Here is a 15843-nt window from a genome sequence, read left to right on the forward strand (position 1 = left end):
CAGCTCCTTATTGAAGAAGCACAACCCTTCAAAAGGAGGCTTCTTTAAGGAGTACTTTGAAAATGCTTTTCAGCTTTTAGCAGTTTGAAAGAAGGAAAATTTCCTGTGCTGGTGACATGAGGTTTCTTCAAAGTATGCTCTTGCCATGCTGGTGGGCTTGATTGATTATTTTAGGTGATGAAGCACTCTGTGAGCGCAAGCCTTAATTTCTCACTTTGGAGGCTCATCAGTGAAGATTGTACGAAACAGAGTGGTATAACATGTTTAAAGCTGACCTGAAGGTCTGTGGGGGCTGCTGTGCTTTCACAGAGGCTTCCTAGCTCTAGACGAGAGTTTCACAGGAGGAAGACTACTTTGCGTTGACTTACCTGTAAGAACCACACCTTCAAGACTGCAATCTTCTGTGTCTTTAGTTAGCAGATGTGAATGGGGTGATTGAGGAGGAGTTCACCATGGCACGGCTTTACATCAGCAAGATGAAGTCTGAGGTGAAGTCCCTGGTGAACCGCAGCAAGCAGTTGGAGAGTGCCCAGATAGACTCCAACAGGAAGATGAACGCCAGCGAGAGGGAGCTTGCAGCTTGCCAGCTCCTCATTTCACAAGTACGTTTGTTCCTTCCTTGTCTCTTTGCAGGTTTGATGACTTTCTCAACCTCCTTCCTCATGAAATGTGTGTGCTAGGAGCAAGAAATGAGACTTCGGGGAGCAGAGTGGTGTTTCTCTTGTCTGTTTTGTTGTTTCTTTTCTCTCTTCTCCCATTCCTCCCCTTAATGTTTTTCAGCACGTTCTGTGGCAAGATTGTGTCCTCCTGTAGATCGCAAAATGTGTTGTATGGCATAATGCTAAAAATCCTCCTCAGAGTGATTTCCTCTGCATGAATTTATATCTTGTACCCTCACTTTAAAACCTGAGAAAGGAAGCATTGTATGGTTTACTAGCAAAACATCTGGAGAGCACCCCATATCTGGTCTGTCAGGATGCGAACAAGATAGCTAGGCAGCAATGGATAAAATAATAAATTATGGAAAACGTTACTATATAAGATAGAAATCCAGGTGGTAGGAGGGCATCGCAGTGGGTGGCAGTTCGAAGCAGTGATGCTTGCTGCAGGAGAGGGGGCTAACTGTTTTGACATACTCAGCTGCTTTCAAGTGGACATGTGAAGGGGAGGGGACGATACAGTTTACTGTGTTTCATTTGCTACCAGTTAGTCTAATAAAACTTGGAGCAAGGATACCCTCTTGTCCTGCAGCAGAATGTCTTTATTAAGTTTTACTTAATAAAGCTGAAGCTGGAAGCTTCAGCTTAATAAAGCTTCTTGGTATTACAGGGAGGCTGGAGTCCTGAGGGTACTGGCTGTCCAAAAAGGTTAAGTCAAAACTACTTTTCATCCTGTCTTAAAGTAGACACTCGGCTGGCATGGCCACTGAAGGAAGTCATCCTGCCAACCCGTGCTTCTCCCTTTCCTTGGGAACTTGCATTAGTAAAGCGGATTAAGGCTTGACTCGCAAAGCAGCTGTATGCATGCTTCTGTAGGAGAGGAGCAGGAACACAGAGCTGGGTATAAAGGTCTCGGCAGCGGGACAGCCTCTTTCAGCCGTGGCGTTGGCTTATGCTGACCTGGTGAAGGAGTGAGTGGAAGACAGCCCGGCTGCCTCGGTGAGGTTGGTGTTTGTTCTCTTACACTGGAGTCACAGAGAGCTTCAATGCTCAGAGATTGTCACAAGCATGACCTAACTGTTGTCCTCAGTACCTATTTACAGGCAGGAGAGTGGAGGTTTAGGATTTGAGAGATTTATCCAAGTACTGTATGTTCATATGGTGAAGAAACCAAGCGGAAATACTCTTAAGCAGGTGATCGCCTTGGCTTTTTGGAGGTTCTACATCTACGTGCATATCGAGGCCTGTCTGTGTTTAAAACTAGCAAGAAGCCGGGTGTTGTTATGCTCAAAATCTTGTTAATGGGCAAAAGCACCTTATCTATAAAGCCACCAAGGAAAAGAAGAGAAAAGAAAAGAAGAAAAGCTGCAAGGCAGGTCAGGAAGAGCTCAGAGAGATGAAGCCTGGCAAGTGTCAGTCCTGAGGCCTTGCAAACTCAGTCCAAAGCTGGTGGCCTGTTACTACCAATGGCAACGCCATGTCAGAGGGTTACACTGTTAAACTGATCCATAAAATGGTGCATCACCGCTGTGTGCCATACCAAGCGTCTCCATTTTGGGGCCAGAACATTTGGAGCCAAGGTAGGAGTTGGACAAATTTCTCATCAGGTTTAGGAATCTATTGGAGGACTTACTGCCCAAAGCGTGCAGCTCAGGCACGCGCCTTTCCCTTCCTGGAGACCTCGGTGTCAGGAGGGTCTGAACTATTTTAAGTTCCTTCTAAGGATTACTCCTCTCTAAGTGTGATCTTTCAGTAGCACCAACCCAGAGGTCTCAACCCCTCTCTGCTGAGGTGAGCTTTAAGAACAGTGAACCACAACTGCTTCAGTGGCCTTATTAACATGACATAATAACTCCCAGACAGTATCTTAATTTTATCCCCAAATTAGAAAATTTTCATTCAATTTTTAATGTTTTCGCTACGTTCTTCACTAGTTTCTATTTAGACATAAGCCCTTCTAGTTCAAAAGGATGTTAGCAAGAAACAAATGATCAAGATGGCTGGGGAAGGTTGATCTGAGCTTCTGCAGGTGGAAGCATCCAGGAAGCCTTGTCAGAAGCCCAGTGTTCATCTGGTTTTAGAAAGCTGCTGCTGTTTGCTTAACACCAAGTCATGAGCTTCCAGTGATGTTTTGGAATTACTACCTGCACTGTTGAGTATAGGTCTTGGGCTACTAAGTCTGACCTTTAAGAATGTGGTCTGTTTTAGTCCATTAGCTCCTTCTTAGAACTTCTGCTGTATTTTCTCCTAGTCATCAGCTCTGCATGTGGAGAGCTTTCTATTTTTCCTCCTTTATGTAGCACAGTACCTGAATTCCTGGGTAACAAGCTGTCGTACTTATGTCTCATTACTATTCCCCTTGTCTTTAAAGCATGAAGCAAAGATCAAGTCCCTTACAGACTACATGCAAAATATGGAGCAGAAGAGAAGGCAGCTGGAAGAGTCACAGGACTCTCTCAATGAAGAACTTGCCAAGTTACGTGCTCAAGGTACAACAGTTACTTTACCATATCTTAGAAAATTCAGTATTGGCTGAAGTATCATATGTACAGTAGTCCTACAACGTTTTATTGTCTGCATAGTATTTTGCAGTGAAGACGTAAAATTGTGATTCAGAATGTTTAACACATTGCACTTCCTTGTAGTATATTGCTCTTCAGATAAAAAAAGAATTATCCCTTCAGCCTAATCCATTCACAAAATACAGAGAAACTTAATTTTTTTTCAAAAGAATCAAAAACTTTATGAGAAGCTTTACCTTGTGCTTTAATGATGTGAGAAATAAAAAAACCCACCACCAAATACTTTAGCCAAGTGGTACCAATCAATCTTGCTAAATCTCTATTCTGTAAAATTCTTGGATATTCATCTAATTTCAGTTGTCCCTCTGGCAAATGTCCTGCCCGAAGCTGCTTCCCTTAGGGTCAAGTAGAGGTGTGTCTTTCCTACCTCCTATATAGGATCCAGCTGATTTCATTTTAATAATTACTGTTTTTTTCCTCTTCTGTTTTAATGTGGAAAATGTGTATCAAAAGCAGTTCTTGTAGCATTGTTAAGCTCCTGGTTTATGTATAATTACAATGTGACCTAGTAGCCTCAACTGTATTGTGGATTTCTGCACAAGGGAACTTCTCTGTCTCTGGGAGCAGCAGGTGGTGACAATACCTTTTTTTTTTAACACCTCCTGCATTTTTAGACTATAATTTTTTATTCCATCTCCTGATCTTCCTACTCCACTCATAAGAAATGGTTCTGGAGGCACCGTTTCCCAGCAGAAAGTGAACGGGGACAAGGAGGATTGCGATAAGTAGGGAAACAAGGGTAGGTTGGAAAGGTGCTGGGTGGGCTGAAAACGATGTGGCCTGTTAGTAAAGGAAAAGGGGGTTTGAGCAGTATGGTCACAGTGTGGGTACTGCAAACCGTGGCTGTTTCTGCCCCTCCAAAGCTGTCTCCCCTGCTCCCGTGCCCCCTGCAAAAAGAGGAACTGGTTGTTTTTTTTAAATGGCTGGATGTAGCCTGTCCTGGAACCGTGCGGTTAATTCTCAACTGTCTCCAACTTGAAACAGAAAAAATGCACGAAGTCAGTTTCAAGGATAAGGAGAAGGAGCATCTGACCCGGCTTCAGGACGCAGAGGAGATGAAGGTAGTATGGGGTGTGGCAATTTTAGAAGGCATTTCTCAGTGAGATCGTTCTTTAAGCTGATAATTAGGGTGTGATTATTTTCTTCCTGCACATGTTGTGTGCTTTTAGAAAACACTTTCAGCCTCTGTTAGAAAACCTGACCTCGTGTAATTGAGCAACCTTTGCAATGTGGAATTAGAGAACTTGCTAGTATTGAGGTTGTTGACCAGATGATGGCAAAAAAAGTAAGTCATAGTGTGAATATCTGAGGTGAGTGTGTCTTCTGAGACCAGTTTGTAAGCTGAGGTAGCTTCAAAGAGTAGAGACATGTGGTGGACCATGTTTGCCGAATTGGAGGTGCCCGGGTTCCTCAAATCACACAAACAGACAACCAAAATATAAAAGCCAGTATATTGCATCCATAGTTGAGAACAGTTTTGTTATATACAAGTGAAAAATTATATTGATTCACTTCTATGTTACTCTGATTTTTTGTTGCCAGTGGAACTTTGCTGAAAGTCAATTTGTGAAGTAATGAATCGGAATACTGGGGTTAACATAATTTAGGTACTTGATAAAAAAGAGGCCAGACCACTTTCCCAAATTGCTTAGCAAGAATTCTGTCTATCTCCTAGAAATAATAATGAAATATAAACGTGTTTTCTGGTATTTTCTTCTTCCATTGGAATGCAAAGAAGAAATGTTAGGCAATAACGTGCGAGTTGTGTTTCTGATGGGGTTGCAAATTGCATAAAAGGAAAAATATAATTTTACAAGGATAGTGATAGAAGTTTGTCAGCCTCAGAACTTTTACCTCCATTATAAAAAGTTTAAGTATTAAAGCAGTTGTATGTAGAATTATTCGTTGCAGCTGGAAGAAAAAAGCCAATCTTTTATTAGCCATCTAAAGGCATGCATTAAGTTTTTCTTACTATTTGAGATATCTCTAATCCTAGAATTTGAATAACAGGACTGTGGATAAACAATTCTCAGAGAGGGGTAGGGTGTTTCAGGTTTTATTTCTGTCTCAGGTCTAGCTGTACATGTATTTTCTTGGTGAATAAACAGGTGAAATAATAGAGAACTGGTAAAAACCAGTGTCATTCTTGGCACTTGATATGCCAAGACCCTGGCTTTCACATGCGATAGTTTTTGCAAGGAAATGAGTAGAAACTGGTGTACATTGTCCGAATTAAATGTGTGGATGAGTAGCTGCACAGTTTTGTAATCAGAGAAAGATATATCAGGCAGATTCCTGAATTAACCTGATTTGCTAAGCTTCACTCAAATCCAGAAAGATAGGTTGGTTTAGCTGACACGGAAGAAGGAAGCTTAGCTGTGTGTTACCTGATTGCTGTTTCACGTATGGCTCTGTTTTTTGCACGCTGCAGAAGGCCCTGGAGCAGCAGATGGAGAGTCACAGGGAAGCCCACCAGAAGCAGCTGTCCCGGCTGAGGGATGAAATTGAAGAGAAGCAGAAAATAATCGATGAAATCAGAGAGTATGTTGACTCGCTCCATCGCTTTCTCTGTTCCTGCCCTGTTCTGTGGCACCATAGGGATGTTCTGGGGTTGGCTTTGTTAGTTTTAATTGATGTCTACGTATTTTGGTGTCTTACAGAAAGTGATATCCTTACATGCAACAGCCCACCCTCTAATTATTTTGCATGGTGGATTGTAGTGCCTAGTTCTTTACTGTGGAGCTTTAATAAGTCCATAAAATTATAAAGAGGAAAAAGAAAGAATAATGTTACACCTGGAGGTCAGTAGGTAAGAGAAGCTTGGAGGAGAAAAGATTTTAAAAGATAAAGGTTTTGAGGGCCCCTGATAGCAACTAGTCCTGCCACAGACTTTCTGAAAGTCTGGGTGACTTGAATGTGTCCCATTTTCAAACCCTTAATATTTCTTCCTGACACAGCAGTATAACTCTGTTACTCAGAAACTCCAGCACTTGAAAAATGGAATTCTTTGCTCCTCTACTCTTCTTTTAGTCAGTGTTCATAATCTAGGCAAACCTGATGTAGTGCTCATTCTTTCATCATATTTATTGTGTGGCCAAAGACTAATAATAGGGAAATGAGAAACGTGAGGAAGCGGGACAGAAAGATTGCAAGAACAGTTTGTGTCCTTTAAGATAAAGGCAGCAAGCCACTGAATTTAATTCTCAAATATTTTGAAATATCATTCTTCAGATTCTTTACACTTAATTTCTTCCAGAATTTTTCAGTAGAGATCTACAACTTTACTTTCTCTGTGTAACCCCATTTTGTTTATGGAGATTTACCCACCCTTGTTTATGGGGTTCCGGTCTGAGCTGTACTGATGACTTCTTTTGCATTCTAGTATGAATCAGAAGCTGCAACTGGAACAAGAGAAACTGAGTGCTGATTATGATAAATTAAAAATTGAGGACCAGGAGAGAGAAATGAAGCTGGAAAAGCTCATGTAAGTCAACAGTTTTCTCATCTGGTGTCCTTGAATATAGTGTCTCTCAAGGTGCCCACAGGAGATGTGCTAGTGAGTTGCATTTGCATTGAAATATTCACACTGAAAATGTCATTTCAGTAACAAAACCAACAGACAGTGCTAATAACTGTTTACCAATTACTCCATATTTTTATATCATAGGTTTTTCAAGAGTGCATTTTATACTTGCCAAAAAAGATGTTTTTAGAGCTCTGGTTTTATGAAATATCATAGCAAGTGTTAAATCCCTCATTCCTTAATGCATAGCAAAAACAAACAAGAAAGAAGTTGGGGGTGTTGGGTGGGCTTTTTTGGGTTTTGTTTTTTAAGTAATATATCAGACATTTGAGTAAAAGCCTTTCCTGGAAATGAGAAACAAAAATTTCATGTGTGGACACACAAAATTGAGATGGTGCCTAGCCATTCCATGTGAGAAAGCTGCATATTTGGGACAGTCGAAAGCATAATTACAGATGCAGAGAGATGTACGATTTGCTCGTATCTGCAGATGTTTTACTCAAACTGAATGTTGATTGATTCTCTTCTGTTTTATATGACTTCAACAATTTTGATTTGTGTTTAATGTTGTGATCTTTCTAGACTGCTTAATGATAAAAGGGAACAAGCAAGAGAAGATCTTAAGGGGCTGGAGGAAACAGTGGTATGTCTTAATTACACTTTACTGAGCTTTTTCCCCCCTAGGTCTTCATCACTTGTATCTGTGCCCAAGGAAATTACCAATATAGGCTATTTAATAAGGCTATTTAATATTCATAATAGGCTAAATTTGTGCATTTCGCCAAATGGTGAGATTGGATTTTAAAATTTAAGATTAAGTACTATTATTGTTGCCTCCTGTGAATAAGCTGTCACTGGTAAGTCTACCGGCACTCTTTGTTTTGCTGTCCTTGTTCCTTCAAATCACCTGAAATAATCAGCCTACTGGGTAGTGTAGCTACAATAAAGTGATACATACCTGACTCGAACTTGACCAGTGTAAAAGCTTGTGGAGAAATATGATGTTGTGCATGCAACGTTAAAAATGCAGTCTATGATGGATGACACCAGTCCTGAAGCTGTTGCTGCACAGTTTTGTTGGAAGCTTCAGTTTTATCTGTTTTAAAATATGCAAGCCTTCTCAAAGATCTCAGAAGCTGGTCAAAACCATAGCTGGTTTAGGAGCATCATACAGTGATTTTTTGCTAGTGTTAACATGGTTATTAATTCAAAAGCAGCATTTTCTCCTCTATGTGATGCTTTAAAAATTAAGCTTATAGGGGCCTCAGGATCAATTAGAGTGCATTACTGAAGCTGAACTATTCTGGTCCTTTCAGCTTTGGCTCCTGATAGCTCCCCCAGATATAACCCTTGTTAAAAGAAACTCATGCGAGGGACAGATTTAACCAGCCTTTCTGATATGAACTGTACTTGTCAGATACTTTGCATGTAGACTTGATTTGCCCCGTACACCGAATAAGTAAGACAGCTGGAAATCACAGTTAGGCAGTACGATGCCGTCAGCTTACAGAAACCCAGATGTTTTTTTTTTAATTTTTGAATAAACATCCTTGAACTATCTTACAACAAAATTTTATTCAATTTGTTAGAGTTTTAATAATTACTGCGACAGGAATTAAAAGTCAAGCATAGCAAATTACAAGAAAACATGAGCCATCAAAGGCCAAATGGTGGTGGCTCATACCTGCCGCTGGTAAGGGGGCTCCATCAGGCTCCACAGGCACTGTGTGTCACTGGGGTGATTACTTTGAGAAGGGAGGGATGATGGACATAAGCACTCGCAGCCCAGAAGCCAACTGTATCCTGGGCTGCACCCAAAGCCACGTGGCCAGCAGGGCGAGGGAGGGGGTTCTGCCCCTCTGCCCCGCTCTGGGGAGACCCCCCTGCAGTGCTGCATCCAGCTCCGGAGCCCTCGGCACAGGAGAGACACGGACCTGCTGGAGCGGGGCCAGAGGAGGCCCCAGCACCGCTCCGAGGGCTGGAACAGCTCTGCTGGGAGGACAGGCTGGGAGAGCTGGGGGGGCTCAGCCTGGAGCAGAGAAGGCTCCGGGGAGACCTTCCTGCAGCTGCCGGGGTGAGAGGGGGCTTATAGGAAAGATGGGGACGGATTTTTTACAAGGAACTGCAGCGGTAGGACAAGCTTTAAACCAAAAGAAGGCAGATTCAGACTAGATCTAAGGAAGAAATTTTTCACCGTGAGGGTGGTGAACCCCTGGCCCAGGTTGCCCAGAGAGGTGGTCGACGCCCCATCCCTGGAAACATCCCAGGTCAGGCTGGACGGGGCTCTGAGCAACCTGGTCGAGTTGGGGATGTCCCTGCTCATGGCGGGGGGGTGGACTAGATGGCCTTGACAGGTCCCGCCAGAGATTCTATGATTCTCTGGACAGTCTTGGTGGGAACACAGCTACTGCCTTTGCTTTGACTTGTTCTCCTTCCCAGTGCTGGGCTGGTGAGAAAGCAAAAGCAGGGCGTGTGTGGGAGGGGGTGACAGGGTTGGAGGTCTGCTGGGGCAGCACCCCGAATGGGAGTTCTGGGGGAGGTGTGTGCTCTGCGGCTGTTTGACTTCGAATGGCACACGGTGCTTCTTCTGGGTACCACATCACTCAACATAAGTAAGCTGTGCTTGTGATGTAGTTTCTAGCTGTCCATGAAAGAAGCTTCTTGGTTTTGGTTTCTCGTCAGTTTTGCCTTTTTCTTTTGAGAGAGAAAAATAAAATATTTGAGTTCAAAAGCTTGTAGTCGGGGTGGAGCTTATTAAGTCATTTAAATTCCTGTCTGCCAGTTTATAAGCATAAACGGAAAAGCTAAAGTTGCTCTTAGCAACTTTGGAAAGACAGTTCTCTTCAGCATGGCTTCGGTGCAGTATGGGGTTGGGGTGAACTGCCTATCCGTATAGTTTCCTTTCCTGCAAATGGTTTAGTGCTTCCTTCCTTCAGGAGTAGGTGCAGGGCTGCCACTCCTTGTGTCACATCTCCAGTAAGGTGATTATTTCACTGACCCCGAGAAGTCGATTCATACAAAAAAGCTGGGAAAGCCTGGGCCTGGGTTTTTGCCAAAACTTAAAAAGCATCTTGAAGTGCCCAGCAATAAGCATTCATAGCGGGCCAGTGCATTTGCTGTAGAGGGAATCCAGAGCTCTTTCACATCACTCGATGTGTGTAACAGTGGCCAACTTGTGAGACTTCAGCTTTCTGCTGTTGTTTCCCTAAGACAAAGTCGACATATTTTCCAAAGTATCTTTGGTGTGGTGAACACCTTGGGAGGTGCAAGAGCTCTTCAGTGGGGAACAGCGTGGGCTCTGCCTCTCTGTGAGCTGCATATACCTACTGGCTGGTACATCTCTATAAGTAAATCACAATAAAGTCATATTATCTACTCAGATCTGTTCTACCTGATTTTTTACCTGAGAGGATCCACTGTGTCTTACTGGCTTGTGGGGTTTTTTATTATTATTTTGATTCCAGGCAAGAGAACTTCAGACTCTTCACAACCTACGCAAGCTGTTTGTGCAAGATCTCACCACCCGCGTTAAAAAAGTAAGATTATATACTCTTTTAAACCGTAGACTTCTCTTTTTTTGCAGTATTCTTGTGATTTGCTGGAAGCCCTTAGTGCATGTTGTTACAAAACGGGTTGCTGTCTTTTTCAGTAACAGTGAGTAATAAGATTAAAACTGTTCAGCTGTTTATTAGCTTTATTTGGTCCTAATTTGTTAAGGACAAGTCTTGGTGGTTAAGTGAAATGAACCAATCCGATTTAGTTCAGTTACAAAATTCTCAAAGATGGTATTAATAGGTACCAGAAATTACTCCATATAACTTGCACTAACTTACGCTACACTGAATGCTGCGGCCCTTTCTATGGGCTTGTGAATAGTCAGCCTTTTCCTGGCGAAGTTATTATTTGGCAGAAATTAATGTATTTTTAACTCTTGAAGAAGAGTCTGAAGCTGCATAGTCAAAGGCTTCGCAACGCTTTTCAGTCCTTTGAAGTTTGATTGAGTATTTAGAGTACCATCTATTCCTGATCGCCCCCCCTAATTGTTTAGTAAGAATAGTGTATTTTTTGTGTAGTGGGGAATGTGGCTCTTAAATATCAAATGAACATGTAAACTGTCTTTAATTTGGGGCTCTGTAAGACATTTCTGCCTTTGGGAAGCTTAAATTTACAAAAGACCTGAGCTTCCCCTTGAGTTTCTGCCTGGCTTTGCTGAATACTGCAACTGTCTGTGCAGAGCGTTGAACTTGACAGCGATGATGGAGGTGGAAGTGCTGCGCAGAAGCAGAAAATTTCCTTTCTTGAGAACAACCTGGAACAGCTTACAAAGGTTCACAAACAGGTAGGGGCTCTCCTTCCTCCTTTCTCTCCTTCCTTCCGGTGCCTAGTTACTATTAGATCAAAAGCTATTGTGTTTTTTTTCATTGATTAATAGTAATTGCCTCTGAAAATTCACCTATGGGAAGAACTTTGCATGCATCACTGTTCTGTAGTATTACAAATTACCTTTTTTTTAAAAAAATACTTTTTTATATTTAAAAATATAATTTTGGAAGGTAACAGGTACTGTCTGAGGACGTTCTCAAGTAAAGTTGTTGGCATTAAGAGTTGGTGGTAGAGCTGCTCTTCCTACTACCTGTACTTCTTATCAATATGTTAAAATGGACAATTATTTTTTTCTGTGAAAACAGACTCTAGCAGTTTTGGCAAGACTGCTAGTCACTGTATTGGTATAATGCATAAAAACCAGAATAGAGTGTTTGTTACTACCTTGGGTGCTGATAGCTGGTTTCTAGATGGATTGTGCATCCCCAGTTTTGACTCCTGGTCTAAAGCTGCTTAGAGGCACCCTTGGAGGTGACATGAGTGGAGTCAACCAGCAGATATGGAAAGCAAAGAAATAGAGGGGTTTTTGTGCAGCTTAAGGGCTGATGCCTCCCCAGGATGCTGAGGTTGGCCATTTCTGGGCATGTCCATCTCTGTCTCCTCCCTCATTCATGGAGTTCCCGTTCCGTTTGTAATCCTGCTGTTCAGAGAGACAAGGGCTACGGAGAGCCCTTCACCCTAGGTACTCACCGTGCAAATGCGGGGTGGAGGGGATGTGTGGTAGGCCAGTGTCTCGGGTATACGTCAAGGAAAGAGACTTACCACCTGCTTACTGGAAGTGTGTATGTATCAGTGGGGTGTGTGTGTATATCTAGGTAGCACCTCGTTAGATAAAACTGGATCATTTCTGCCAGTAAGTATGCTTCCACCCTCGTCAGCTGTCGGTATTTCTGTACTGTGTCCCACTGTTCAGGTGTGGAGCACAAAGTAGTACGGGTACTTTTGATTTCATTTTTGAATAGTGACATAACATTCTCCAGCGCAGCTTCTGAGTCTGTTATTAGTGAGACTCAGTGTTCTCCGAGATTTGCTTTATTCCTGTGGAAGTGCCAAAAAAGCAAGCAGTGCTGGACCATGACACGCGTTCGCTAAGGTTCAGTATTTTGAGATTCCCAGTGAACAGATGGTTTAAAGACCTAGTTTCTGAATGTGGAAACTGGGACATGTTAGGAGTGTTTTTCCTTTTACTGTTTTGCCTTTTTTGCACTCAGTTCATGCATCTGCTGGGTTTTCAGATTTGGATTTTTATAGCTCTCATTAGCGTATATTTACTCAAAACCAATTAGGAGTCCATATCTCATAAGAAACCTAAAGGGAGGAATGACATTGGACTTGACCTGAATGTGATATCATCCTGCTCTTATTTCATATCATAACTGTTTGGTAGAACAAGGGTTCAACACTTGCAGAAAAAGCACATTGTGACTTTTTTTTTTTAGCTTTATTTGTATTTCTCTTCTGGCACTAAGCCTGGACTAGCAGGTGTAAAACATTTTGATTGTCAAACAACGTATGAATGTTAGTACGTGCTGTTGCTTTAGTCTATTATTAATGTGGTAGTTAAACCACTTTCCTCCCTTTACTCCAGAAAAGGGAGAATCATACCTTTGGAACAGTTTTCTGTTGACTTATAGTAGCAGTATAATCTGTGCAGTAGAAGTCATACTGGATTTTCGAACTGTTTGCATCAATTTTTTTATTTATGAAAAAATCAGTTCTGTGTCTTGGCTATTGTTGCAAGTGTAGTTAGATGTTATTCTGATAATCGATAGATCTTGCTCAGGTTCATATTTAATTGAGGAAGTACATGAATTTGAAGTTGCGTATAATCATCACATTTATAGCTACAGGCCTTAAGTTTCTTAGCAATGTTTGAGGCATTGAAGTTTCCAATTTTCCCATATGCTTGAGTAGGGAACAAATAGGGAAGGGTGCCATAACCAGTGGAGCTGATAAATTTTTCATGATACCCAGTGTTGTCTATAAGCCATATTTAAGCATTGCCATTTTGAAATAATGAGGTGATCAAGTATTCGTGAAATGCCAGGCATTTCTGCGTTCCAAAATGCAGAGTTGCTGCCACACTTGCTCTTAATGTCTAGAGAAGTCGGTATCGTAGTAGCAGGGTTTGTCCCAGAGCTCTCGTCCTCCAGGATCAGATGTGTGAAGTTCTGTTGAATGGAGTAAACTCACTTCTTTCATCTTTCTGGAAAATTATGTCTTTGACATAAGCTTTTTACAGTCATTCCTGGAATTCATAGCATACAAGGTGTGAAGAGGAATCGGTGGTATTTTCTGCCTCTCCTTGTAAGAGGACCTTTCCCATAGTTTCTCACAGGATATCTTTGAAACCTTTTCTTGCAGCTGGTACGTGATAATGCAGATCTTCGTTGTGAGCTTCCTAAGCTGGAAAAACGACTTAGAGCTACGGCAGAGAGAGTTAAGGCCCTGGAGAGCGCACTGAAGGAGGCAAAGGAGAACGCCATGCGAGACCGCAAACGGTACCAGCAGGAGGTAGATCGCATTAAGGAGGCTGTGAGAGCCAAAAACATGGCACGGAGAGCACACTCTGCTCAAATTGGTAAGGACATGGAGCTAAAGGGTTAGTGGTTGCTCACAGACTTCATGGTTGGGCTGTTTGCTCATGTTTAAATAGAGAGCGCTTTGAAAGCAGCAGTCCAGGGCAAACTACAGGGTCTGCTTCTCCTCTGTTGCACGGGAACCTTCAAAGACTTCACTTTTTAATAGAATCTGCCCCACCTAAAGTTTAAAGTGCCTCTGCTATTTAACTCGGTAAATAAATGGCATAATGGGTCTTGTGTGCCCTTCTAGTGACCTGAAAACTTGTCTCTCTAAATTAGTCTCTCACTTTCGTTTTCCTCCCCCACATATTCTCTCTCTGCTTTCATTCTTTCCTTGTGTTTCTAGACCTTGTTCTTTCCTCTCTTTTTTCCTGACTACTCCTCTTCGTGATTTAATTTGGACTATGTAGAATCAAAAATCTTCTTATATAATTCAGATGCTTGATATATCTTTAGGGTGCAATCTGAATGGATGTATACAATCAAATGGTGTCTAAGATGGGGCAATTTTTTAAATGATTTGTTGGAATTGCTAAAGTAGAAGGATAATGTTTTGGATGGTGATGCTAATCCTGGTGTCGTAAAACCTGAAAGAGAATTAGGCAGCACACAATATTTCCTGATGTATGCTACCTCTTGTAGAAAGCCATTGGCAGCTATGTCTCAGCATCTTCAGGAATGATATTGATATCATTCATTGATGTATATGATATTTTGGGGTTGTTCAGTCTGGAGAAGAGGAGGCTGAAGGGAGACCTCATTGCTCTCTACAACTACCTGAAAGGGGGTTGTGGTGAGGTGGGTGTTGGTCTCTTCTCCCAAGTAACCAGCGATAGAACGAGAGGAAATAGCCTCAAGTTGTGCCGGGGAGGTTTAGACTAGATATTTCTTCTTTTTCTAGGAAAAAAAATATTTTTTCTAGAAAAATTTCTTCACCGAGAGGGTGGTCAAACATTGGAACAGGCTTCCCAGGGAGGTGGTGGAGTCACCATCACTAGAAGTGTTCAAAAAACATGTAGATGTGGCACTTCGGGACATGGTTTAGTGGGCATGGGGGTGTTGGGTTGAGGGTTGGACTTGAGGATCCTAATGGTGTTTTCCAACCTTAATGATTCTGTGATATAAATAGTCAAATTGGACATAGGAAGTACATCACTGACCACCAAGTGGGTTGTGACTTCCCTCTGTTGTATAGACAGTCCATAATCTTTGCAGACATGAGGGCCATGCATGGGCTCTGTCAGAAGCAGAAAATGGATGTGTGTGTTGTTGGCTGAGGGAAGGGAACGCTATGTTCCTCAGAGCTGGATTACAGACCACTCTGCCCAGCACAGCCCCTTGGTTGGAGGCAATGGGGTTTGTACTAAAGGAGAAGGTTAAGGTAGAACACCTTGTGTGAAAGCTGAATGTCTTGTTTCGTTTCCTACTTCTCCTCTGCAGCCAAGCCCATCCGCCCTGGTCATTACCCAGCGTCTTCTCCAACGGCTGTCCACGCCATCCGAGGGGGAGGGATGTCAAACTCCAGCTACTATCACAACACCAAATAGACGAGAAGTAAGACTGGAGTACCTTACTCATCTGTTCTTTCACTGATGACACAGTTTTCTTGTATTTCATTTTTACTTTAGAAGACCCACAGTATTCGTTTTCTAGTTTTAGTAGGTGTCATTTGCTGATAATTTAACTGTGAAAATTAGTAATTTGAGGAATGCCTTGTTAGAATGCTTTGCAAGCTGCTGCTGAGAGTTTTTATTTTAATGACTTGTCAGTTAAAACTTTTTTTAATAAACTAAAATGCTCTGGTAAATCTACAGAAATTCACACATAGAGGTGTGAAACTCATGTAGTAAAAATAGAGTTCCAGAGGTTCCTTCTGCCAATATAATTTTCTGCTTTCTGTAACATTAATATGTTTCCATCTTGTGGTATTCCAGCCTAGGACAGGGGTAGAGCAGCCGTGAGTGGCAGCAGCACAGAGCTTTCTGAATTTGAGTGTCACGATTTGGCAAACTTTACTTTTGTTTCTTTTGCTTTGCACTCTTATTCAGCTCTCTTCAGAAAAAAATGTAAATATTTTTCTTTAATTGCAAGGGCTTGAGCATTTCTCCTAAGTA

General features: G+C 42.0%; 1 protein-coding gene across 1 annotated transcript; it reads left to right on the forward strand.

The window, feature by feature from the left end:
• Nucleotides 1-413: 413 nt before the first annotated feature.
• On the forward strand, nucleotides 414-15592 carry LOC104615446 (kinesin heavy chain; the record flags this gene model as incomplete). Its single annotated transcript, XM_010296532.1, has 10 exons — nucleotides 414-602; nucleotides 3031-3148; nucleotides 4226-4302; nucleotides 5673-5782; nucleotides 6624-6725; nucleotides 7347-7407; nucleotides 10229-10300; nucleotides 10999-11103; nucleotides 13512-13728; nucleotides 15170-15592. Coding segments are annotated over 10 exons (1158 nt in total), but the record flags the coding sequence as incomplete, so codon positions are not given.
• Nucleotides 15593-15843: the final 251 nt, after the last annotated feature.

The sequence above is a fragment of the Phaethon lepturus genome, unplaced genomic scaffold (assembly GCF_000687285.1).
Source record: "Phaethon lepturus isolate BGI_N335 unplaced genomic scaffold, ASM68728v1 scaffold45031, whole genome shotgun sequence".
NCBI lineage: Eukaryota > Metazoa > Chordata > Aves > Phaethontiformes > Phaethontidae > Phaethon > Phaethon lepturus.